At 39.6% G+C, this 26,777-nt stretch overlaps 2 protein-coding genes across 2 annotated transcripts; one reads left to right on the forward strand and one right to left on the reverse strand.

Moving 5' to 3' along the window:
• The first annotated feature begins 226 nt into the window (after nt 1-226).
• Nucleotides 227-11,421, forward strand: LOC116726763 (mixed lineage kinase domain-like protein). Its single transcript, XM_032573643.1, has 11 exons — nt 227-286; nt 1,167-1,641; nt 1,942-2,028; nt 3,389-3,566; nt 4,010-4,110; nt 4,183-4,318; nt 6,594-6,678; nt 6,753-6,907; nt 7,025-7,074; nt 9,088-9,234; nt 9,360-11,421. Exons 2-11 carry the CDS (start codon nt 1,173-1,175, stop codon nt 9,407-9,409), a joined length of 1,458 nt encoding a protein of 485 aa, XP_032429534.1. The 5' UTR covers nt 227-286; nt 1,167-1,172; the 3' UTR covers nt 9,410-11,421.
• A 6,885-nt stretch (nt 11,422-18,306) lies between these two features.
• LOC116726779 (dexamethasone-induced Ras-related protein 1-like) lies at nt 18,307-20,760 on the reverse strand. The gene is made up of 2 exons (XM_032573663.1): nt 19,640-20,760; nt 18,307-19,451 (listed from the first exon to the last, which is right to left on the reverse strand). The coding sequence occupies exons 1-2, from the start codon at nt 19,908-19,910 to the stop codon at nt 18,922-18,924; spliced, it is 801 nt and encodes a 266-aa protein (XP_032429554.1). The 5' UTR covers nt 19,911-20,760; the 3' UTR covers nt 18,307-18,921.
• Between the last annotated feature and the right edge of the window lie 6,017 nt (nt 20,761-26,777).

Below are 26,777 nucleotides of genomic sequence, written 5' to 3' on the forward strand. Positions count from 1 at the left end.
CCCCAGGACGTTTTCATTCTTATTCTTCCATAAGCTATAAGGCAATATGGCAATAAACACTATGGAGCTTGAATAAACCTGAACCTCATTTGTGTGTGGTTTAACACGTGTTCACATTGCAATCATCTGCTTGGGCTTCTCAATACATATGTATATGTATATAAATAAAGGAAAGGCATTTCTCGATTGTCTTGCCGGGCAGGAAATGGTGCATACTCAGCATTCACAAAGAACAGTTCCTGAAAAGCACAACCCACGTTAGCAACCCATTTGCCACCTCTGAAAGGTAATGCTTATTTTCTTGCTTTTTGATCTACTCTAATGTGTAAGAATAACTTCTTGCTTGCGGATACTGAAGAAGTTACTTTGTAGATTTAAAATTAAATGGAATCATCTGCATGTTTGGTGAAAGGACGTAATGAAAACTAGAAGCATTTAAATGAGGAACGTTTTGAATATCACATAGCACTCCAAAACAGTGACGTGCGGTGAGGTTCATAGCTGGGGAGGCACTGACTTAATCATAATAAGATTTACAAATATAGACACCTTGCATGTTATTGTTTACATACACAAATTTTGCGCGTGAGGACAACGCTGGAGGGCAAAAAGACTATTCTTTTACATGCCATCCATAGCAACGCTGCCGTGGTAGAATAATTCCGTTAATTCAATGAAACTTGGAAATGCAGGTATTATTAATTTAGTGCTGTGCTCCACAACGAAGGGAAAAACCGTTGAAGTACAACTCAAAACCACTTCTTTCTCACCCTCTGTATCGGCCAAGCTACACACAGACTGCCACAGCAACCGACAACAAAGCCTTACCTGTCAAGTCTCCCGTTTTGACCAGGAAACTACCATTTTGTACCCCCTTTTCCGTCGTACTCGTATTATTATTTTCCCGTAAATATCCCGGATTGTGCCGCCGGCTCTCACGTTAGTTTTCTCGCAGGTCTTACTAAACCCCCCCTATCTTAGGGGCAGTAGACCAACCTAGATGTGACCATGCTGGCATAAAAACATATCTTGGGAATTAAAAAGCTACTGTCCTAGCTCTTCAGTTTTCATATGCATTTGCAGGTGTGTTTCTTCTGTCTTCTTCACTGAAAGGGATCTTATGATTTGTTTTGGTTATTAAAACTGTTGTATCTCTGCCTTTTCAGCCAGTTATGGACATCGTTAACCCCCTGAAGTCCCTTGTAGGGTCTGTTCTGTCCACTGCTGTTGAGATCTATAAACTAGCTGAGAAAGTGAAGGCCAATAAAAAACAATGTCACCGTATTGGGGAGCGAGTAAAAGCCTTGGAGAGGGTGGTTAATTCAATCGACTCCATAGAAGCAGCCCAGCTCTCTGCAGAGGTGACAAAAACCCTGGAGGAATTATCGACCGTCCTCAACTCAACTTTTGGACTAATTGAGAAATTCACTTCGTCAAACTGGATGAAACGTTTGTATAAGACCAGCAGCCATGCAGGGGAATTCCAAATGGTAAATGATCGCCTCAGTGACAGCTTCCAAAACCTGACTATAGCTCTGCAACTGAAGCAAGGAAGTGACATGGGCAAGCTGCTAACGGGGGCCTTCACGCGGGAGGAAGATGAGAAGGACCGGAAGGAAGATGAAAAAGAATTAAACAGAAGTGAGAAGAGACATTTTGGCATTACATCATCCTCCTCTTACTTAAATGACTTCCATGTTTTAGAGCACTCAGGGAACTTTGAAAAGTTTTTCATAACCCATCTCATTAGATAGCAAAGCAGAACCTTAATCAGCTAACCAATGACAGCCGCCAAACACGACAACACATGGCCACACACCAACTTCTTTTCTCCCAAATTTTCCTAACTGCAACGGTAGGCTAAGAAAGCAAATGAGTAGAAGTGATAATTCATTACTAGTGTTGGGTGCATCATTACAGCAGCGTTTGTTTGTTCCTCAGTGCTCATGGAATACATGGAATATGTGGAGACCATGCGAACAGATCTGGAAGATGTCAAAAGCAATGTAGCTCAAGTCGTGGAGATGTGTGAGTACATGGTCATTTAACTGGAAATAATGTTGGCACACCAAACGGACCTACTCAGTTTATTTTCAGTGTGTACAAGCATCGCAGCTATAAAGTAAAATGTATGGTTAAATATTACAACTGTGTTGTCATGATGAGACTGCACTGTCTAACCCTTCATGACAATTTATCATCCAATTCCTTGGAAACAAATATTTTACCTTCCTTTCAGTGACCTAAATGGTGTGATGTGCTAAGTGCTAAGTCAGTGAGTGAATGTGGAGTCACAGTATACAAATTTGATTTTGTCAACGAATGTCACACCCTTCCCAATAGCTCTGAAAAAAGTCTAATCCAAATTTGTTGTTTGTTTACAGGCCTTGAGCAAAATGATTTTAACCAGGCTTTTATGTGATATTATAAATAATTTAAATTCCTATTTAAAATATCTTTTAGCCTGAGCCATAATAATTACATACCTTGAGATCATTTGTAGCAAAGGAAGCATCAGCAGCTACACACACAAAAAATATGTACTTGTAACAACATTTGAAAAGCCCAGCACTTTTTGCTTGACTTAACATCAATGCTAATTTGCTGTTTTTGGATTAACCGATTAATAATTGGATAGGAAAAGGTGCCATTACAGAATAGCAGGATACTTTTTCCAGAATTTGAACCATGTGAAGCTAATGATATGCCATATGAGTTGTTCTGCATATAACATGTTTAGAGACAAATGTGTTTCCAATAGTTTATTCATCACGAGTAGTCTAATTTAAGCTGCACTATGTAAATTTTCTTAAAGTTTTAAGAATCTGGGGGTGGGTGGAGTCTAGCTTCTCCACCTCCTCCCTGTGCTATTATTGCCATCTGCAGAAATACACCACTCCTGGTCAAACGCAACTAGTCAGAGTCAGGATCAAGGTCTTATTGAAGTAAATCATGCTCATGTACTCACTGTTCAATGTATTAATGACAGAGAAACAAGTTCTCTGCCATTACAGGAAAACTGTTTATTCGCCGTCATTGATAGCCATGCTTAATACCCTGAGCATTCATGACAAGCTATGCTATTGGGAGGACGCTGTAGCATGTAGCAGAGAGTAAGGAGGAGGCTATGAGTTAGATTTTTTCCACAGATTATCTGTCTCATATTATACTGTCACAACAAAGTGACAGTTTTAATACATATGTAAAAAAAAAAAAAATGTTTTGCAAAGTTACATACTGCAGCTTTAATCATTTCTGCTCTGTTTCGACGTACAGCTTCACATCGGAGGGCTCCCTTGATATTTTCAAGTAAAAGTTTTTGCCCCGGTACAATGCCTGTCTACTTTGGAACATTGTAATTAACATGTGTTGTTCCATTTTCTTTCAGTGAAGAAGCCAAAAATCATTACCATGGACATCCGAGTAATTAAAGAAGATGAACTCTGTATTCCAAATTTGGACGAATTGGACAACCTGACAGACCAAGGGCCACAGGTCTACAGAGGAACATTCAAGGACTTCACAGTGGCCGCCAAGATATTCACCAATTTGAACACCACTGCAGCGTCTGTGCCACAGTTTATCTAAATATTGATATACAACGCAGGAATAATAACAGTATTAGGATGCTTTTATACTAATTTAATTCATATTTACCAAATTTACTGTTTTACTGTAACTCTTCCTCAATTCCTTCCAATATTTTAGGTCACATGTTGGTCACATAGAACAATATTTTGTTTCTCCTTAACCTTTTTGTCTGTTTTGTGGCTTTGGGAGGTTAGCCAAAGTACAGGAAACTAGACAAGTTTTAAAATAATGGGTCATAAATTTGATTTGATCAAGCTGACAAGCTCTCTTGTTTTTAACTAGACCTCAGAAATAAAAACTAATCCCATGTACTATAGTTTCTGTAAAGCTGTAGATTTGGAAAGAGTTGTTATATGTGCATGACAAAAGCATTTCTTTACAAAAGCTTAATTACAGTAAACATTCTTGTCAATTGCAGGGAGATAAAGTCTGACTTCAAAAAAGAAGTTGAAACCATGAAAAGGTTTGAGTCTCCTAACATCTTGCGAATGTTTGGCATCTGCATCCTGGATGAGGACAGTAAGTAAGGATGCATGCACAGATCAGAATTACCTAAACAGCAAAAATATAAAATCTTTTATCTGCCTGCAGCTCCTAATACTAAGTACCTCATCATTATGGAGTACTGTGAGAAAGGAAGTCTCCGAGAAGTTCTGAGCTCTGAATGTGACTTGTCCTGGACCAGGAAAGTTAGCATGTGCCGGGATGTAGCGCAGGGTCTTTACCGGTAAGTCTGCAAGAATACGTTATTTGTCTTTGGTTTGAATGATGAAGAAATTCTCTAGTGTAGAGCTCATGGAGGTTTTCTGACTCTCACAAATCGGGTTTGAGCCTCGGCTTTTGCTAATTTCTTTCTCACGCTGCCCAGACAAAGTTCACAAAACGTAAGAGCATTGGTTCCAGGACGGAGGTTTTTAACTAGTCATTCAAAACAGGGCTGTTTGCTTTAATGGCTCTCAATTTTGTCTCTCCTTTCCAGTAACTTTCTGTGTTACTGGGGAGAGCGACAGACGCACTCCACGTTCTGAACCAGAAATAGGCATGCTGGCTGCTGGGCTAGTAATGCGCCAAGAAATTTACTGTAAAACATCTGGTACAGCAGCATGTCGGCCCATCATTCCTCTGGATGCAAAAAAATTGATGTCACCTGGCAGATCAAATGATCAGGTGCACAGAACACTCCCTGGGGCAGAGCACACATCAATATGTGCATATAGACAGGTAGCTGGGAGAACAAGAGAAGTTTTTAGGCCTTCATGATCAGCTCGGAATGATCAGAAAAAAGACAAGAGTTTGAGTTTTGAATGCAAGATTCCAATGTGCACAGAGATGCACTTAAAAGGTTTGCAAATATGCCAATGGTGAAAATAAATCTACAGTTTACATGTACAACAGTGCAAGAGGTACTGTATGTTTGACTTTTGTTTTTTTCCCCTTTCCCCTCCAGGGGGTCTTTTGTGGACTCTAGTGTCCCTTATATGAAAGTAGGCTGACAGGAAAGGGGGAAAGAGAGGGGGGAAGACATGCGACAAATATTGCCGGGTCCGGGAATCAAACCCGTCGAGGACTCAAGGCCTCCAAACGTGGGTTGCGGTATCCCCTACGTCACCACAGCACGCACCATGTTTGACATTTTTGACATGGATGTTTGATCTCCTTAGGCTATAATCAGTTCCTCTGTCTTAAGCTGTGACATTTCAGAATTCTGAATCTCTGAGAAAGTGAGCATGAAAATCTCTGCTGAACATAAGTGTGATCAGGGATGATAAGAGTGGTTCTACAGTGAACTCTGCATGAACAGATGTGTTGTAGAGATAATGGAATACCACAAATGGTGGAGATGCAGCACCAAATAGGGTTACTGTGTTTATTACTGAATCCTCATACTGTCTCAACCATACTATGCCTCACCCAGGCCAAATCTCACTCCAAACCCGAATCAAAAGTTAGCAACAAAACAGGCAGGTGCAAAAACAAGTTAGCCTTAAACCATAGTGGTACAGGCTTACAAAGTTTTACACACAGTTAAGTCACAACCCCACATACAACAGTAGATGGCGTTACTTTCCACTGGCCCACCACTATCGTAGTAAAACAGGTCCAGGGAGATTTTATTACACCCATGCCCCGGCCACAACCCCGTTTAATCCACTATCCTTATCTGTCCCACTACTCAAGTGTCCTTTAATCTAAGTAGAATCTGGAAACGATATCGAGGTGTATCACCAAGCAACCTGTAAGTTGCCACACAGATAAACAAAGTTAAACATACTCATAGACACACTTATTTATCTCAACCCAACTTTGCTCAATTTTCAACAACATACATACTGGAAGATTTTTAACTACAAGATTGCATCAGAACCCAACCTCTCTACTTCTCTACTTCTCAATACCACATAGGTAACAAAAACGTTAATCGTTCCCTATGTGGTACATTATCTGGCAAAGGTTTCCAACACAAAAACAAGATTGGAAAAGATTTGGGACCCTGATGATGAGTCCAGCATACAAACCTTTCCACTAAATCAATAATGTTTTTATTTATTATCTTACATTTCTATTATAAAAATACTTTTGCTTTATCTTATTTATCATTTAGTTTTATTTCTAAAGAGAATCATAAAATCATGCACCATTGGGAGTTTTGAGCCAACTCTTGGCCCCGACCTCCCACTGAGCCACTAGAACAGGCCCTTCTCAGGACTGTGATTGTAACCAGGCAAAAGGTTAAATGGCACCTCAATACCATAAAGATGCCAACAAACAAGCCATTTTATTTTTGTCCGATGCTGATATATTAAAAAGTGACTAACATCACAACAATTCTGCTGTTGATATCAATAAATCAGGCATCCCTAATGATGATTTTTGTCAGTCTGTTGCAGGATTGGGCCAATTGTCCTCTTTTTGTTTTTGGAAATCAAAATATGGTCACCTTAGCTAATCAAGCTGAAAATGGTTTGACGCTAAAATTAAGATGTGTTATTGATGTCTCCTAGACTGCATCAGACCGAGCAGAAAAGTAAGCTTCACACTGACATCACCAGCAAAAAGTTCTTTGTGGATAAGAACTACGGAGTCAAGGTAGTGAAGCTAAAGCCTCCCGCGATTACTCCATGGCAACTCTTCCACACTTCTCAGGCTGTTCTTCTTTCCAGCTGGGCGGTTTGGAACTGGCTCAAACTGAGACGTCGCTGAGAAATGCAACGGTCAATAAGCGTAAGGACAAAGACATCAGTTCTCTGTGCTACTCCTCCCCCCAGATGCTATCTGAGGGCATGAAACACTACTGCAAAAAGTGTGAGATATACAGGTCAGTGTCATGAGAGACTGCTGCTCAACCAACTAGATATTCCAAACATCTAGTCTTTAAAGTTTTCCAAAACACTTGGTCATCCACAGTAACGCTCTTTTATCGGATTTTTTTCAGCTTGGGAATCGTAATGTGGGAAATTGCAACTCAGAGGAAGCCATTTTCAGGTGTGTATCTGCTTTGACAGACAAGGACGATCTCAATTTTTTCAAGTCATTCTAATCACTTTTATTTCTATATTTTTAAATTGTAATGACATAAGATAAAGTATATGAGATTTTACCATAGGCAAATGAATGCCCCAGTTCAAACACCAAGGGATTTTTATATGGATGTTTTGCTGAGAATTCTGTTGTTCTGGCCCAAATCCCTTTGGAGATACAATCGTTTTATTCAAAATAATGAATTGTGAAAATGTAGTGTCTGATCATAAGGTACTGTCAAGTTGCTTACCATGTCTATTTTGTCGTCAGGGTGCAAATTATACCACTAAAATCGAGGGGATTCGACTACTTTCCACAAGATGAAAGCAGATCTAAGCAATAATGGTTGTTTAGTTTTTTTATATATATAAATCTCAATCTATGTATCTGAATAAAATCCCTCACTCTTCCATTGAAGGATTCCTATCAAATGTATAAAAACATTAGTTATTAATCAGTGAAAGTTATTTTAGCAAAGGCAGCTACAGATAAAGGAGACATCATTATGAGTTGGTAATGAAATCAAAGTGTAAGTGTATTATAAATTAAACAATATAGCAACAGGAGGTCCAAAGTGTTTCTCGGTTTGATTAACAAATTAGGGGAAAATTGTCTAAAGTTTGATGAGCTACATAACTGTAGATAGTAGGCAAATTAGTATCAAGGGAGCAGTGCAGGTATTCTTTAATAAAAGGTAAGTTTTTCTGATATAGGCTGAGTTATGAGTTTTACGAGATAATAAATAATAATAATGGTAATAATATTAAAAAGGCACAGCTGGCTGGGCAGAGGGAAGTCTGGGTCTCCTTGTAATGCTCTGCTGAACGCATGTTTTTCTGCCAGTACATTTAATCATACTGGAACTATCTACTATAGTACAGCCCCACTGGTTTGGTGTGGACCAACAAAAGCAAGGTTATTTTGTGGCTAAATACATGCAGAATGTTGATGTGCAGAACAGTGACGTGCGGTCAGGGGAGGCAGAACCTCACCTGTTATCATGGAAAAATAATATATAATGATAAAAATAATTTATATTGCTATATTCACCCTATGGTATGTACTGTAAAGTATATATTTTTCATTTAGTTTAACCAATTCTGATTATTTTTTTCTTCAAAATCACTGGATTTTCGCATTTCCCCATTCAAATACTGGGAAGCGAAGCCCGTGAGGCAGCAGTGAGCTGAGCCTCACCTGGGATTGATCAACCTCTCACTAACTGCACTGGCTGCCACTCTATGAGAGCATGTTCCTCCTGTCTGTACGTCGCCAAAAAAAATGGCTAAAAAAAAATTTATGTATGAACTGATTTTCCATAATTTAGCTTATGTATATAATGTACAGTGTTTTTGTCACCACCTGTGTGTGTAACGTGATTCGTGTGCTGAGGAGCGATCAGAAACGGCAGAGAACAGATTAGAGGTGAGGCAGGCAGTTCTCTTGCCTCATGGCAGGGGGCGCTCGTGATCCCAGACATTGTGACTCCACAACTGCAGAGTAAGAGACAGTAACAGCGAGCTATCCATACAGTAAAGTCAAGTGCAGCTATATATTTATAGTTTTCTCCTCTTATCACAGCAATCACTTATTAATAATAGCAAAATAAACATTAAGCCTAAAACCAGACTACTGCAACAGGCTGAATGTTCTGCTGTTTGTGTGGGAAATATCTGAGTGTTTTTTTGTCAGTTCTATAATGTCTACCTTTTGTTTTTATTTCTTTTGAAAGAAGCAAACTGAACAAAACCATGATGTTACAATTAAACCACAACCTTACCCATGATTTTTTGTGTGCCATTACATCCTTAATATTTGTTTAAGGGAGTAGTGACGCCCATAAGCAATTACTCCATCCATTGAACTTTCCAGACGGATTCATGTCCAAGCCCTTGCATCCATGGTCTTGAACTGTTAAAAAGGTGAAATATAAGAAACACACACTTGAATTTAAAGTTTTCCTTTCCCACTTTCCAGATTATAGTGGTAATAAGGACACCCTTCATGTAAAAGTGGTTGAACAGCATTATCGAGAACCCGTTCCCCGTCAATGCCCCGAATCCCTGGAAGAGCTGATCGATGCCTGTAGAGGCCATCATTGCGCCCAAAGGCCACCTGCTGGAGGTACGTAATCATCGTGGTTTTTGCTGTGTTAGGTTGTGCTGTTATGTTTCAGAGCTGCTATAGATGAACACTAATCATTAATGAACTTTCAGTCGAATAATCCTCACTTCTTTGTATTTCTGCAGTGCTGGTGGATAAACTGCGATGCTTGTTGGTAAAGTTAGAGCAGCAGTGATGCTCCTCCGAAGTTCTCCTCCAGGTCCAATCAACCTCAGTGGAGGAATCAAAACTGCAGAGGTTTTCTGTAACATACTAACAATTAAGGGTTTTTTTAATTGATTTTAAGGATATTTTTTATTCAACTCATATTTCCTAATTAGAATCAACCTATTCTATTTTTAATAGCCAATCTCTGTATTCCTAATAACTTCATTAATGTTGAAAAGCAGTCTGAAGAAAGGTATTAATTGGTTTGCATACATTTGAACTAAAACTTGTATGTATCTTGTATTTTCATCAATGTATGGGCAGTGTTGATGCAGTACTTCTTGTTGCTTTGAACTTTCCTTTGTGACGTGTAATAAGTGCCTTATAGCCACTCCAGAGTGCTTTCTGGAAAACGTTTGAACACAAATTACAGAAAACCACACCAATGAAATTGTTATGAAATTTACAAAAGAGTTTTGAGTATAAATACACGGAAACATCAAGTGGAACATAAGGAGCAGCAAACATATTGAGACGTCAAGTAATTTGTCAGGAGAAGTAAAAAAGCATTTCACCCTCTTTATCGATGGTGCATAACAAAGCTGGAGTGCCAATTTGAAATCTCCTCTTGGAAAAGTTTAATGAGGTCCTAAAATTTCCATGATTTACTTGTAGAAATTCTCATACAGAAGAAATAAGTGTAAATGTAATTAAACTGCATCCTAAATGACTCCAAGCAAAATGTGAGCTCTAGTTAGCTCCTTGTACTTGCTTAATTTTTTTTTAACATGTCGGCGCTTCAAAAATGTGTCCTTTGATATGCTGTGGAGATTCTCTTGATCGTTTCTCCTCTTTTGGTCAAATTCTAGTTTGATTTTCTTTGTTGTCTGTGCATTTATTTGTAGTTTGAGGACTGGAGCTCAGATGGATCAGCTGCTATTCTGTGACATGCATCACAGGGTTAATTGGTCAATCTGAATTGCCCTTAAATATTTGCGTTTAGCTGCTGTCGCTGTTTCCACCCTAATCTTGGGTTGGCGTGCTTTGCCAATTCATTTTTTTCTTGGAGTTCCCATGTTCTCCCTATGAAAGTGCTGGTTTTCTCCAGGGACAACTAGTGGTCTCCAAAACATAAGTTAGCTTGATTAGAGAATGGCAAAATTGGATTGTGTCTCCTGTGAGGAAGGAGTCCTAACCATGTAGTCCTTTGGCAGCAACTAAAGTTACCAATTAACAAGGTTTTTCCTGAGTAATCGGTGCTACAATAGATACAAAAATGTGGATACTGAAACAAATCCAAGCATAATTGAAGCTATGCTTGAATTTTCTGGCAAATTCTTTTTCTCCATCCACTGTGGAGGCGAGTACAATCATTAATTGGACTCTGTACACAAGGTGTCTTTACGTAACGGTGTGTCAGCAATGGAGAAGAGCTCTGGCAGATTCGGATCTGAAGATGAGGAGGCACAGCTCAGGCTGCGACATAAATACATTACGCATTAAAAGAGCTCAAGCCAGACACTTTGCCACCCATCTCCTCTTTATCAGTCAATCATTTTGTGCGAGAGGTGACAGTTTGGTGTATCAACAACTTCTGTGCGCAGACATAAGTAACAGCCTTCAACTGACCCGTGAAGCCAGACTGAAAAGGAAGCTCCTCTGTTTCAAAGCTGCGAGGAACAGTTTGTTTCGTGCTAAATATTTCATGCGTGCTCAGTTTGTAGGGCAGTCAGTTCATGCTTACCAGCGTGATCTGAGGGGATTTGGAATTAGGAAGCACACTATAAATACATGAGAGCAAAGGTCTTTCAGAACAAAAAGCTACAGATTGATTGCAGCGCCAAAGTAGTTTGGTAAAGTCAGAGATATTCTATGAAGTCTTTGAAGGAAAAACATTGAAAAGCATTGATGCATTACTGGTAGACTGTTTTACAGTTTAGCAAAAAAACTGGCCTGATATATTTTCAAATATTTTCTATTGCTGTATTGTGTTATATTTACTGTTTTCACACCAATAAATCCTAAATCTGTTCCCAGTTAGCTTGTTTGTAGTCTTTGGGTAAGGCCGACAGAATTGCCAACTGTCCTGTTTTAGTTGGGACGTCCCGTACAATAATAGTTTGATTTGTCCCATTTTCTGTCTTAAATGTCCCATAACTTGACTTTTACCTGTAATGCACACAACAGATGGCGCTCCTACAAATGCCAAGTCGTAAATGCCCGCCACTGTATCAGACGAGTGTTTGTGTCCGTTCAGAGCCGTCTAGTCATGCACACCAGATGTAAGGAGTAATGCGTAAGTTGCTGTTTGTTCCGTGCATAATCGGAATACACGCAGGTATGAATAAACCTGCTAAAAATACTTTGCAGCTACAAAAAAAAGAACAACAAGAAGCAAAACAATGGGTTAGTCTTTAACCAGCACGGATCTACTGAAATGCACAAGAGACCAGAGGTGCTAGCAGTATTGGTGCATTAGACAGACATTGACAAAAAGATTGCAAGTGAAGTCCACCAAAATGTATAAACATGGAGGTAGCAATAATAGCACACTGTATGGTTAAGCTGGCTTTTTGGTCCATTACTGATTGTAAAGAAAATGCTCTTGAACAACAAAAGATGAGATGATTACAGTGATTGTACTGGGACATTCCTTGACTGGATTCCTTGACTTTTAAGAAGGCAGTGATGAAACCGCAAGTTATGTTTAACTGTTTCAACTTCACACTGAAGATATAACACTTGATAATGCTAATGTGAACTTTGAACAGCATCATTTTGTCCAGCAGTTACTTTAAAAAAAATCATAGTCATTGCATTCTTAAAGCCAACTGTGCGCTTTATAAACACCGACAGCTGAAAGCATCCTAATGATCAGTGCTCAGTGGATATTGAGTTTGTTTAAAAAATCTAGAATCTAGAACATTTGCTTTTTCTTTCAAATTTCTGAAATACGACCAAACTGGTGACACGATTTTCCCTGTTTTACCCACAGTGAGAAGTCTTCCCTTTTTCTACTACATCCCCCAGAATGCTGTGCTGTTCTGTATCGGAGTTTAGTGAATAGTCTGTAAAATGTGTTATCTATTGATAAGGTATCTTATGTATCGTGATATGTTATAGGTTTATTGTCCCGCGTTAAAAAAATCCATCGGTTAATCTTTATCGGTGGATGGATAAATGTAGAATTAATACGTTTCTCTAATTTGATGAAATGAAGATGTTAGAACTGAAGAAGCTGAGATCCTATCTATAATTATGACATAACCTTAGGCGCATTAGTCCACATCGGCTCCTTTGAAAACCTCATGATTTTTTTCCTACAATTTCTGATGCACTTAAGGTCAGACGTGACATGGTGTCGCATAATCAGACCTTCATTACTGTATGATTAGTTACCAGTGAAGCACTTAGCATCTGAATCCCTATTATCCCGTGCGTCTGCAGTGACGTTGTGTCAGGCTTATCTCATCCTCATGGCTGATTGCGCTGCCAGTAGATTTCACGATAGTTCCTGCTTTTCAAGAACGATTCTAAGACTCCAAGAACTAAAGGCCAAACAAAATGAGGAGGAGATGCGTTTTTCTGTCTTTGCACAACACAGATGAACACGCAACATTTGACCCTGAAAAGAGTCGAGAGTCCTACGAAGACAGGAGGAGAAAAGTTTGTGCTCAAAGGCAACTTGAACTATGAAGATATTCCAAAACGTATGTTGTTGAGAGGAACACAAAGCATCAGGAGACAACCTATACAAGAAGAATTTTAAAACTCCCTTAAGAGGGAAGGGAAAGAACTCAGAGAGAAAACCTTTGAGGTTTTCTTTCTGTGTTGCAGAAAGATTTTTGACATTGCATATATTGTTTTCACTTAATTTTTTAAGTGGCTTTGATTCACGTTTGTTGCTCTGCATAAGAACTTTACTTTGCCATTGTGGGGTAAGAAAACCTTTTTTTTACTAAACTGTTAACACCGATATGATTTTGATTTATAGAAATCAAGTTAGCATACTACTAGTGTCTTAATGCAGTAAGACTTACTGAAGGTCTCAGGTGTTTTGATAGGCTCAGCTGTTCCCTCTCCCTTCTTGAACTTGGGAGAAAGACATTTCAGATGAGGGAGTAGCTTGCAAATGTTGAGCATTTTCATTAAGACGCAGTGCTGCCAGGTAAAACCTGATTAAATAAAGTAGAAGACAATTGTATTTGTAAGTTCAGAGTGGCACACAAAACTCATCTAATAAAACACAAACGATTTTAAAATGGGAATAGCAATATCATAAATAGAAGTTGACGCTACGCAGCTATTTACCTGCACAGCATTCCCAAACGGGGGTCTCCATACTGCCGTAATTTCTTCCTCAATATCAGACAACAGTTGCTGAAGTGTTGGTTCCAACATCACAACACGTTGGTGTCGTCTGTGTGCCTTTGAATAAGCAAATATTAACACTGGCAACACTGACAAATTACATGGCAACGTGTAGTTTGTTGGGGAAGAAAATTGCACAACTACATGCCAAGTACCTTTTAAAATATTAATGTCATCACAATATGAATGAACACTTCTACCAAACAAGGCCTCAATCAGTTAGGCAACGTGAGGGTCAAGAACATCACTGAACAAAACTATACCAATCTGTTAATGTAGTAAATACTCCAAACATACAGGCGTCCTGTCCCCTAGGAGCTAAAAGCTAACACACAGCGCTAACATTAGCACAATGTACTGCTATCAAAACAAAATGGCCACGGCACATTCCAATATATTGCAAGGAAATAAAAAGTCTCTCTTTTAGGAAGTAGTATTGCTGCGTATTTCACCAAATGAAATAAAAATATTTTTGTGTTTACGTTCCCTCATTTGAACAGATGTTCGCCCGGTGCTGCGGTAGGCGCCTCGCTCACCTGGGCTGCGGCTTGCTAGGCGCTTCTCAGGTGTGAAGAGGAGTTTCCCGCTGTAAATAGGTTTTCCTCCTCAGCACAGCAAACAGCGGAAGCTCCTGTCACAATAACAACACCTCATATCGGCCATTCCCAGCATTAAACCCTGCACGGCCCTGAACTCTCCCCTTACTCCTTGTTCAATGTTAATCCAAACACCCACTCATGTCTATGGACACAGCTACCTGTTACCATTGACGGCGCGCGCTCACAGGTCACACGTATGAGCACGCGACTTCTTCTGGTGTTTTTTTCTCGCCAGTCGGAAAGAAACTGAAGGTGTGAATCACCGCCACCTACTGGTACGTAGTGTTGTTATTTTATATATTTTATTTATATATATATACAATATATATATACTGTAAATATATATAATATATATAATATATATATATATAAATATATAATATATATATAATATATATATACAGTATATATATATATATATTTACAGTATATATATACTGTAAATATATATAATATATATATAATATATATAATATATATATAATATATATATAAATATATATATATATATATATATATATATATATATATATATATATATATATATATATATATATATATATATATATATATATAAGTTTTCATTAAGAAACTTCTGAGGCCCTTATTCTAAACTACAATAATTTGTTGTTTTCTACTTTTGTTTCATTTCAACATTGAACATTGAATGTTTATTGCTGACCGGATAAAAAATAAAGACATACACAATTAAATTTGATTGAATTGAATTAAATTGTGTTTTCAATTGAGAAAACACAAAATAGCTGTGTTTTCTCTCATGGTCCCTGAATGCTGTGAACCCCGGAAATTTTGGCCTGTAGTGCATAAAATCTGAGCACTTGTTAATCAACTTAACTCCAAATAAAGCAAATTATAGAACACAGACAGGTGAAAATATCAAGTACCTGACTTGGCATGATGACTCAACAAAGGATTACACCGACATTCCTGTTTCCCAGTGCCGAGTGGAGAACGCATTTCCCCAAATTATCGAAGGCTGCACTGTTTTAGGAAACCTTCCTGATTAAAACTTCTCCTGCCTCATCAGTTTTGCTCTTGGCCTGTCACATTCTGTGCATATTGAGGAACTTGTCACTCCTCTTTCAGTCCTTCTGTGACGATTGTGGCATGTTTACAGCGGTCCACTGTCTGGAAATGTCCAGTGAGGTGTGTTTTTGCATAGTTTAATCGAGGGGTCAGGCCGTAAAGTGTAAATGTCATCACCGGAGAAACGGATATTATGTTTCCTGTTCTCATGCGTTTCTGTTGGTTTGGAGGACACACTGTCCAAAGCAGTCTGGGTCCTACATGTTTTCTGTGAGCTCCCAACTGCTTTTAGACGTTTTCTGTCTCTCTCTCTCACTCACATACGCACACACACACACACACACACGCACACACACAAACAGACAAACAGAGTCCAACGCAAGATGTCCTCTCTTTGTTTCTCTATAACATTCCCAGGGATAGAGTCTGCAGGATCGCTGCTGATAACACTGGACAGTGTGTCTCGCGGTTGACCCTGGAGCAAGTCTGAGGCAGGATTAAATGATGCAGAAGTAAAACTGAGATAAGAGCAAAATGGCTGCCTGGCTTTGATCTGCAGCGAGGCATCTTTTTTTTTTATTATGCAAAACCTTGCAGAACAATCCGTGAAGCATAGCAAACAGAACGTGCTCTGGTCAGACGGGATCATGATTCAACGTTTTGAACTACTTGTAAAGCATTGAGAGAACCTGAAACTGCACCTCGATCATACTCTCGTCATGGGAAAACATGGAGGTGGCAGCATGATGCTTTGGGGATGCCTTTCTTCGGCAGGGAAGGAAAATCGTTCAGAGAAAATCGAAACATACATGGAGGTTAATACAGGGCAGTACTAAAAGAAAACCTGTTAGAGGGTGCAATAGAAAATCAACAACACTAGACATACAATGGTTTAGTTCTAGGATTTCCACGTTAGAATGGCCTAGTCAAAGTCTAAACCAAAATACAAGTAATAATCTGTGGATTGGCCTGACTAAAGCTTAAATACTCAGCATCCAACCTGACCGAGAGTGAGCTATTACTCAGAAAAATATTCCATTCCTCATGAGTTTTGCAGCTGAGTGGTTCTATATTTGGAGACACAATCGACATCCAGTCGTTATGTTTGGTCCGGTTTGTTCAGATGTTTATCATTTCTTCAAATTTTAGTCCTTTGTTATTATTTAGGGATCATAACATGTCTCAATATGATTTACAGAGTTGGAAAAACGTGACTTCCCGATGTCTCGGTTGGTTACCGTGTTTTCCCAAGACATCATTTTCACTCTTAGTTTCCTTTCGGCAACGTCTCACATTTTTTTCTAACATTTCTCAGTAGCCAGTTTGATAACATTATTGCATAAATTGAATTGAAAATATTTTTCTGTGCAGAACTATATATGTCAGAGAGTCGTCTGTTGACTCTGCTACATTAATGTACTTTCCTTTTAAATCAGTGCCAATACCTGCCACAGCAAAAGTAAACCGCGTGAAAAATGATGTCACTTCCTCTTATTAAGAGCTCAAGCAACTTATTGTGAAAAACCGTAATTTCACTGGAGCCAGGAGCTTTTAGCATGTATGCTAGCAAGTGGAGTTAATCACAAAAATGCTTGAAATTGTCAATTTTGTTACCATCAAACTGAATTAGTTACGACATCACACAACTATTGAGTACTCACTTTAAAAGTTAATAATCACTATGCCATATAATCAATCCAGTAAAGATTAGAAGGGCAGTAAAAGCTGAGGGAATTATGTTTTGTTTCCTGACAGGTATTGTACTTCAAGTACAATACTTGAATGATATTTTAGACTTTATTAGATTCTAATGCAACAATCTCCTTTTTAAGGAACACAACAGATCTATTATTGTACAATATTGTTTCTGTTTTATGGTAAATGCCTGTTGAAGTTTATTTAAGAAGCTAATGCTTTAAAAAATTTAACCCTTTAATGAAATGAACCCTTTAATGTCAGTTCTGTTGTTTCAGGCGTCAACTCTAGTAATCTAGTGAATTAAAAAGAAAGAAAATTGTCTTTAGTGTCACACTGCTGATTGACTTTTTCTGTATAGGCACACTTTTGTTCTGAAAAATGTTTGTATTCATTGAGTTTCAGTGACAAATATTTACATCTATTCAACCAGTTCTGTTAATAATGAGGTTATTTTTAGTGTATTTTTAACGGCTCTAACAGGTCCTGTTTGTGGACTGTGGGAGGAAGCTGGAGTGACAGGAGAGAAGTGGTTGTTTCTGCGGAGAGTTTGCATTCAAATCCAGACCTCTGGCCAAGATTTGAATCTTCTCGCTGTGAGGCAGCAGTCCTACCAACTGCGGCACCGTGGTGTAACGACATAACAAATACATCTTTCCTTGAAACAAAAAGCAGGCGAAATTAACCGCTAATTATTTGTCAAAGTTTAATGTGTTTTCAGTGAAGAATTGATGGGAAACGATCTGTTGACTTTCCTTCCTATTGCTTTCAAAATGCCAAATGTGCCTTGAAACATAGAGTTGGCAGAAAAGGGCGTTCCATTTTTGTTGCTCTCCCAGTTATTGAAATCCTTTGCTCTCAGTTTCTAACCACAAAAGTTGAGTGTACAACTCATAATCCCAGTACTGAGGCCTCCTTTGTAAAAGCTTAGATTTTAAGCGGTATTCATTTTCTCATGCATGTGATGCAATTCCAAGTTTCAGATAGTTTCAGTCTTATATTTTGTTTGTTTCTCAGTGTACGTTTTCTTCAATAGGCCAATGGAATTACATCTAACAAGTAGGATCTCAGTAAGATGCCAATTGTTGCATTTCTGTTTAGGATTCTCAATAAGTTATCTTCATTCTTGCTGTTGCATTGTCTGCAAATTGAATCTAAAAAAAAAAAAAAAAAAAAAACATGAATAAATAAGAAAGACCAACAATAATTTTTGATTTTATGTAGTTTTATTTTTATTGGATTTTTCAATTTTCTTTGACTTCATTGCAAAAAGAAAAAGAAATGAACACCAACAATAAATAATACATTCAACAATAAAAATAATCCAGATATAGAGTAAACATTCAAGTGTACTTAGCCTTTATAAAAACCTACAGTAAAATGTAAACAGCCTTCTCTCCTCCTGAGCCGTGTGAGTCTCTGGCAGCTGTCCAAAAGGCGAAACGTCAACAAAGCAACAACTTGCGCATCGGCGCGCGCGAGTCTCACAAGGTATGAAGCCACGTCACAGATTAGGCTCTGACTGACAGAACAAGCTAACATTCTCATACGTCTTGTTGGCAGTGGTTGTTTTTTTTTCTTTTGAAAAAAAAAAGAAGAAGCAGACTCGGTTGTCCGGTCAGTGTCCTTTTGAAACGGTGCTGCGTTTAAGCGCGCGCGCGCGCGCGGCAGCATCAGCGACGGCATCGGCGGCGCCTTCAAAGCTCCGCTTTACGTCCGAGCGGCAGCCGGCCGCCCTGCACGCGCCAGGCTCCTTCTTCTTTTAAAAGATTGTTTTTTTTGTGTGTGCGTTTGTTTGCGCAAGTTTGCGCCTCGTGCTCTCTCCCCCTTAGCTTATCACGCACCTCTCTTTGTCCTTGCCGTGGCCGCCTCCGACGGCCTTCTCCTTAATGTACATGAGGTCGCTGTGGACGCTCGGCCTCCGCGCGCACGGAGTCACCACGCCGTACGCCTCCCCGATGTCCTTCATCTTCTTGTGCTTGAGCGACTTCCTGTGCAGCATGTCGCAGTACTGCACGGACACCTTCCGGTGCAGGTCGGGGCTCATCTCGTGAGGTAGCTTCGCCAGGGTAAACAGCGTCTGAAACATCTTGTCCACGTTCTCGTTGCGCTTGGCCGAGATCTCGAAGTAGGCGCACTTGTCGTCGCCGGCCACCAGCTGCTCGATCTCCTCCTGCTGCACCTGCCGGTGGAACTCCCGGTCGCCCTTGTTCCCGCAGATCACCAGAGGCACGTCGATGTTCTCCTTGATCTTGTTCTTCAGGCACGACTTGGTCTCGTAGATCTGCTTCTTGAGCCGCTGCACCTCCTGGAAAGACTCGCGGTTGTCCAAGCTGAAGACGAGAATGAACACGTCACCTGGAGAGAAAATTGGGGTTGGGGAATGAGTTGGTTAACTTCTTTTTTTTTTTTTTTTGCTAATGCACTACATTTGCTGAAAATGCGTTTTGCATTTGCACGAACTCGCAACGCCATGCACGGGGGAAAGCAAGGCGTGCGTAAATACGCACGAAAGCTGCAAAAACCAAAACCGGCGAGTAAAGTACCTGTCAGTATGGAGAGTCTCCTCATCGCGGGGAAAGGGTGATTCCCTGACGTATCCAGTATGTCCAGTTGGTAAACGTCCCCTTTGATGTTGTACAGTTTCCTGTGAAAGTCCTCGATGGTCGGCGTGTACTGCTCCTCGAACCGGCCGTTCAGGAACCGGGACACGATGGCCGTTTTCCCAACTTTGGTGGAGCCCAAAATCACCATCCTGTAGCAGTTCTTGGCGGGGATGTCAAAGTCGCTCTCGGATGGAGACATTTTCTTGATCATGGTTTATTCCCGATGGCTTGGATTGTGCGTAAAACGGAAAAGAAACTGGCGGTTTCCGTTTGCGGTTCTGTCTCAACGGCGGTCAGGAGTAGGGTATTTATGCGAGCTGGGGACCCCGCCCCCCTGTGAGAGCGTCACGGCTCAGTGAGTAGACACACGCTGCTGTGTGTGTGAAGCAGGAGAGAGGAGGGGAGGGGGAGTGGACAGAACTCCCACTGGTGCGTCAGTCTGTCAGTTCCAACGAAGACGGGACAGGAGCGCAAAATAAATAAATGAATGAATAAAAAAACAGGACATAATAATGACGGATGGGTCAGAGGCCAGCTGTTGTGCGTAAACCTGCAGTAGTTCACTAGTTTATCAGATTCATGTTCTCAAATGATTAACGAATTATGTTGTAAAATTGATTAAAAGAAAGAAAGACGGAAATGAATATTTGATAAAGAAATATAAATATAAATGATGCAGAGTAATCAAAATGCCGCGGTGTATTCCAAAACCAAACACACTGATTTATCCATCCAATGTGACTTTAGCAGGTTTAGAAAAACAAAAAGCCCAGCAGAGGGCGCTCGAGTCTGCGGTTATCTATAACGTGTGGCGCTGCTCGTGAGCGCGTGCTTTACCTATTGCGTGCACGTGGCAAAAAGAAAGAAAATAAGTGGATCCATCTGCTTGTTTACCTTCTCTCTCCAGCAGATTATTTCATCTCAGCTGTTTATTCCCCCGGTTGATCACCGGAGCTGAACGCAGGAGATGCTTCAGAGAGACAGCTGCAGGAAAGCGGGTTAAACAGCAACAACAACCAGCCTGCAGCACCAGTAAGCTGGCAGCACACACTGGCACCTGCGGGTCGATGGAATGTGACCCAATATCTGCAGGAATAATGAGATTATAACAGTTCGCTGTTAGCTTTTGCAGGTAGCTGCAAAAGCTGGGTTTTACAGTTGTGAGGTTAAACTCCCTGACTTTAGAAATAGTTTCAAACATGAAATCCTGAGGTTAAAAAAAGTTGTTTTTTTTGTGCAATTTAATGGTTTGACAAATTCAACTACAGTTTCTTGCAACAGAATTGGAGGCATTGCATTTAGAAAAAAAGGAGTCAATTTCTACCAACAAAACAAAACAAAACTGAAATTTTTAGATTATTCTGAGAAAAAAATTGGGACATTTCTGAGTGTGTGAGTTAAAGTAGACAATTGTGGACTTTTGGAAATGTTCTGTTTCAAAAGTTGAAAATATTCTACTTTTCGCCCAGCCCTGTGTGGACACTTATTCCTGAATTACACCTAAAGGGAAACATGGAGGTGACTGTATGGCATCACATTCCTGCCAGGAACCAGAGCAGCGTATTAAAAAAAATCAAGAGAGCGCACAGCTCTGATCTGTGACAAATATACAAATTACTGTTATTGTCACCTTTACAAAATACTGGCCTGTCATTTTTTGCCAAAAATAATTTTTCTTGCCTGAAACATCTTTTGGAAAAAAGAAGTGCTGATTTTTTTTTTTTCCAGTTTTTTTTAAAAAGCAAAATCACTTTTGTTTTTCAAGAAAAAGGGCCTTAAACTTGCAAAGATTGTTGAAGACCGCGCCCTAACTGCAGACAAAAAGTCACTTCTATTAAGTATGGACTCAAGGGGGATGAATTCAAAAGCACGCTGCACTTTTCAGATTTTCACCTTTGAAAAAATGAACAAAATCAAGAATAATTTTCCTTCTGCTTTAAACTTATGCACCGCGTCTGTCAAAAGTTTGTCGTTACAACACAATAAAATGCTAAGTAAAATGTCTAAGGGGTGAAACAGCCCTGAACATCTTTAAAGTGTGAAATAAGCCGGTACATTATTGAAGAGAGAAAAAAAATGCTGCGCAGAAAGCAATGGGACTAAAAGGCTCAGAGAGGAAATTTAAAGCCTACATTTTCCTCGTCTGTTTTCTATTCCGTCTCGAACCACTCAGCTGTTCATATCCACATAACAGCAGGAGGTGGGAAACACGCAGTAATTTGCATCCTCTGCTGCCAATTATCCGCGATTCTGAACAGAAACGAGGCCGAACACGTCTGAGAGCTCCCGATTTTTATTTATTTATTTATTTAAGGGAAAAAAAAAAAGCATGCCTGGAAACCAGGCAGCAGTGAGTCAGCGCGCAGCCTGGCCCGGAGAGCGGTGCACACGTCCAGTTCTCTGAATCTCTATCTGCTCAGATAAGCGCGCCGCGCGGTAAACTCTCAGCCTGAACGGACTGACTACAGTACAGTTCTGATGGAGTTCGTGGCTTATCTGCTCTGGTGGTGGAGAGGATCTGGGTTTTGTTTTGACTGTCTGAGCCGTCGTCAGAAATGGCTAATCTGGCTGTTTGGTGACAAAGGTCGGCGTGTGACTTGTTGATTCGGACACTTGGGAAGGCGTCTGCCCGAGACGTCAACCCAAATCCCTCTGATGGTCAACATGCTGCGCCGTTTACACACCTTCAGGAATTGTCTTTTATTATTACTATTATTATTTTTTTACGGATGAATTCTACTGAGATTGTCAAAATTATGTGTTCATAAGAATTATTACTCTTCATCTACCACTTTTAACTCTCAAAATAAATCCATTCTTGTTGGTCCCTGCTTCTAATAGTCATATTTAATAAATGTGAATATTCTTCCTGATGAGGCTCATTTGTCAATTTAAAAGTACCTTTTGGAAAAGAAAAACAACCTTTAAACTGGTATGAAGTGTCAAACCAACATTTCTGTATTGTAAAAATTTTTTTGTTTAGTGGTCTTTAGTGTGATATTCTAATTTTAAATGTTATGTTTTCATTAGCTGTAACAGAAAAATTATCATAAGTAACATAAATAAAGTCTAGAAAACACCAGGTATCTATCTATATAATGTGTTTCGCTTGGTGATAAAGCTCCTGAAATAAATGGACTTTTGAATAAGAATAAATAGTCAAATCCATTCTTCTCAAACAATATAGCGTAACTATGTCTTATTTTTGGGGTCTCCAAATTTGATTCTGAAGTTGTTTCTACTTGTTTTGTTCACTATCTAACCTTTAAAGTTCCAGCTAGCTCAGTTTAGTTTGGTTTTTTTCACCTTGTTTCTACGGTAGAGAGAGGAACCCGCTTTACCCGGCAAGACTGCATTGCTATTGTTTAGGTCTCGGTTCTGAACTACAAGCAGAGGAACCGCGAACATCCAGATGAAAACAGACGCTGCCTCCTGGGGCCAGACTTCAGGAAGGGCAGCCCTGGGCGGTAGCCCAGGGCAGCAGGTTTTGTGGGGGGGGAGCCCCAAACATTTAGCATGTCTTTGTAATGAGTACATGTTTTACAAACTTTTTGTCTTATATAAAACTCAAAGTCCTGTAAGAAATGTGGGTGTTTTAATATTATATTTTTGTGAACGTATTCAATAGTCAAACAGCTGAAAATTCTAAAGTCGTAGTCCGTCTTTTTGGGACCAACATGGAACCATCTCACATGGGTGAATAAACCTGATGTACTGTAACTTCCATGAGTGAAATGATTTATTGATTTATTTTTTGAATGACTCATTAAGTAAAATAATTACCCTTCAGATAGATTTTTGATCGATGAGACTAATAGGATATTAATAAATGACTCTGATAAACGTGACTACGTTTCAGCTGTTTGATTCATCGCCACATCCAGCTCAGGTCGTCCGTTTCTCTGCCGGTTTTGGTATGGAAACTAAACCACACTGACCCTCCTGTGTCCCATGACCCAGCTACCTGTGGGAGTCTGCTGTTTTTCTGAGTCATGACCCAGTTTCCACAGAGAATGTGTGTCTTAGGCCGACTTCGCAGCGTGAGACGTAATGTGGTCCGCCGTCTCTGTGCAAGAGAGGAAATCTGTACTTTCACTCGCGAACCGCTCAGGGAGGCAGAAAGACGTCGGACAGAGCAGCAGAAAATGAAAATCTGCTTATTAGAGATGAGAGTCTAATGGACGTGCTGAAATGGGGTGATAGCCGACGCGGTTTCAGACATTATCAAGCCATTAGTTCCATCACAACCACGTCCAAGGGCTGGGAGGAAATGAAAGTGGGGCGAGGGGGAACCGTAACGCGGCGGGAAACGGACAAAGCAACTGAGAAAAACAGGAAATCCAGAGGAGAGGAGGAAGAAATATAGCGGAAACAGTTTTTACACTTTTAAAAAAACTTTGAAAGTTTTTTTTTTCTCACTTTAAAAGTAAGAAATTTTTTTTTTTGAAAACTTAGCAGCTGGGACGACTTTGTCTGACAATTTCACCCAAAGCTAAACTGGTGCTCACACACTGGGTCAACGATGACTCTACAACATGTTTAATAAACCATTTCAATGGACATGAACATAAAAAAAACAACAAAAAAACAAGTTGATCAGTTGGAAAAATAAAAACAAAAAATTTCAATAAGTTGTATGCGTAAGCGTGGACTCCCTCAGACCCTTAAATCATCCTTTTCAGTTGAGTTGTTCACGATGAATCTCAAATTATACATAGAAAAGGTGTTTGAATGTTTTCGTCTCATTTTCTGTCTTACACACTCCTGGCTTTTTACCAGGGGCATGAACGTGTTGAGTAGAAATGTATAAAAAGCAGTTTATGACGTATACAACAATTTATATGAATAAAATTATCAAACTAATCCAGTGGGAACAGGAAGGGCTTTTCATCAGATTTACTGACATCTAATAAGTAGAGATGTTCTGATCTGATTCCAGGTATCGCTATTTTATTGGTCTTCTTCAAAAGCAGCTCAAATTTCTTGTGTCATGTGAGTTAAATCCTTCAGATTCTTTGCTTATGTCATATGACATATATATGTATACACATATCTCCAATCTCCCAGGAGAGTTCTGTGTAGAGCTGAGCAGAAAGCAGCTGAAACACCAGTCTTTAATATTTCTCCTGTTCAAAGTGAATGTGTTCTCTGTGTGAAGCAGGAGAATAAGTTTTACTTCAACTTTAGTCGACCCAAGGTCAACTTGAACTGTATCGAAAATATTTAATGAGCTAAATCATCAACCGCTAACATTAGCCTGGCTGTACACTTACACAAGCTGTACAACATGAAACACAGTAAGCATAGTTAGGCAAGTTTCTGTAGAATTGGATGTATAGATTTATTTTTAATAAAACACCAATAAACTTTGGTTGGGACAAAATATCAGACAAGACAAACTGCCTCATCAAAACTTTATAGGTTGGCCAATTAAACCAACCTATAATGACATTACTAATGTAGACTAATACTAAGAGCACACAATGTTCAGAACTGACTCTTAAGTCAATTACTATTTTTTTTTTTTACCATACCAAAGTCGGAAAGTTTTTAACAGTTTGTGTCCCACCTCCAAATGGAAACACAATTTTAGAGAACCCCAAATCGTTTTTCTGTTAAAATTTCGCCCTTTGCATGTATTCATACGGACAGCAAAAACGGCTCTTTTTGTGAAACCGCTGCTGCATTAGGCCGACCTCTAACCCGACCCCGACCCATAAACCCAAACGCCTCATATATATCACGCTTAAGAACAACGGCGGCGGATTACACGCTCCTCTTGCTGTTCATCAGTTTTAGAATGCGACGTGACGCTGAGAAGAAGCTCGACCTCATCATCGGTCCAGTCACGGTGTGTTGTTCACAGTTCTTCTCTTCTTGTTGTGTTTACCGCTAAGCTAGAGGTTTAAGACGTTCGAACAAGGCCACGTCACATCGGCGTCTACAGCACTGTCGTTTTTTGTCAACCTGAGATTCGACTTCTTTTCCTGCTGACTGAACGCTGGACTCATCTGACCTCAGGACACGTGTCCACTGTCCGTCCGTGTGAGGTATGTGTGCTCAGAAAACTTGGTGACCTTTCTTCATATAGGTGCCTTTTGTTCCTGGGTTCTGCGCTTGGACTGTAAAGTTTCATGTTTGTTTGCCTCATTATGTGTGAGATATTTGCTATGAGTGCTCAGAGGCATTTGGTAAGTAATGACAGTGCCTTGTAAATGTATTCAATAGGGTGGAATTTCATATTTTGTCACATTACAATCCCAAACACACATTCTATGGAATTTCATTTGACAGAGCAACATAATGTTGAGTCCTTGCCTTTTTTTCCCTCACAATATCTCAAGTCGGCCTTCACAATTATGTAAAAACATTGTATTGTGACTAACCAAGTGCTGTCAATCGATTAAAAAATGTAATTAGATTAATCACACTCTTGCGCTGTGATTAATCACAATTTCTAACTTCGTAAGCCTGAATTATAAATATGGATACAGTTGTGGTTCTTGCAAGAATGGCGCCCCAGGCAAGCTCCTTTCTCTGTCGCACTCCAACAAATTAAAATCCAAGCTATATTCTGATCATTTTTGTATCAGAAAGCTGGGATTTTCTACTTCTTAGGTTGGGACGCCCCTTTCTGATGCTACCCCGGTCAACTGCCAATATCGCCCATGTCAGACAGTGCCACTTTATGCATGTTTTTAAAAAAAAAACGTAATATTTTTTTTTTTTTTAGTTGAAAGTTGAAAAATGTTCCACTTTTGTTGCCGTCGCGGAAAACGTTCGCCTTTCGCGGCCGTTCGTCGTTCCCTGTGTGTCGAGTTCATAACGCCCTGCTGTTGCCTTGGTAACCCTCCACCGGAAAGAGGCTTTTAGGTCAAAATAGTAGTTTGATTAATCTGCGTTATATAATATTATTGTGTTGTTACCTTTGTTCACGTTGTTCTTGTATTTTTTTTGTGCATACAGTGATCTAAAGTAGGCTCCTACTTCCTGGTTTGTCACCCAGATTTTTTTCCTCTATGGTCTTAAAAATTTTCCCACCAAAATCTCCGTCTGGATAAGAAGGTGATGTGTAGAC

This window comes from Xiphophorus hellerii, chromosome 10 (genome assembly GCF_003331165.1).
Source record: "Xiphophorus hellerii strain 12219 chromosome 10, Xiphophorus_hellerii-4.1, whole genome shotgun sequence".
NCBI lineage: Eukaryota > Metazoa > Chordata > Actinopteri > Cyprinodontiformes > Poeciliidae > Xiphophorus > Xiphophorus hellerii.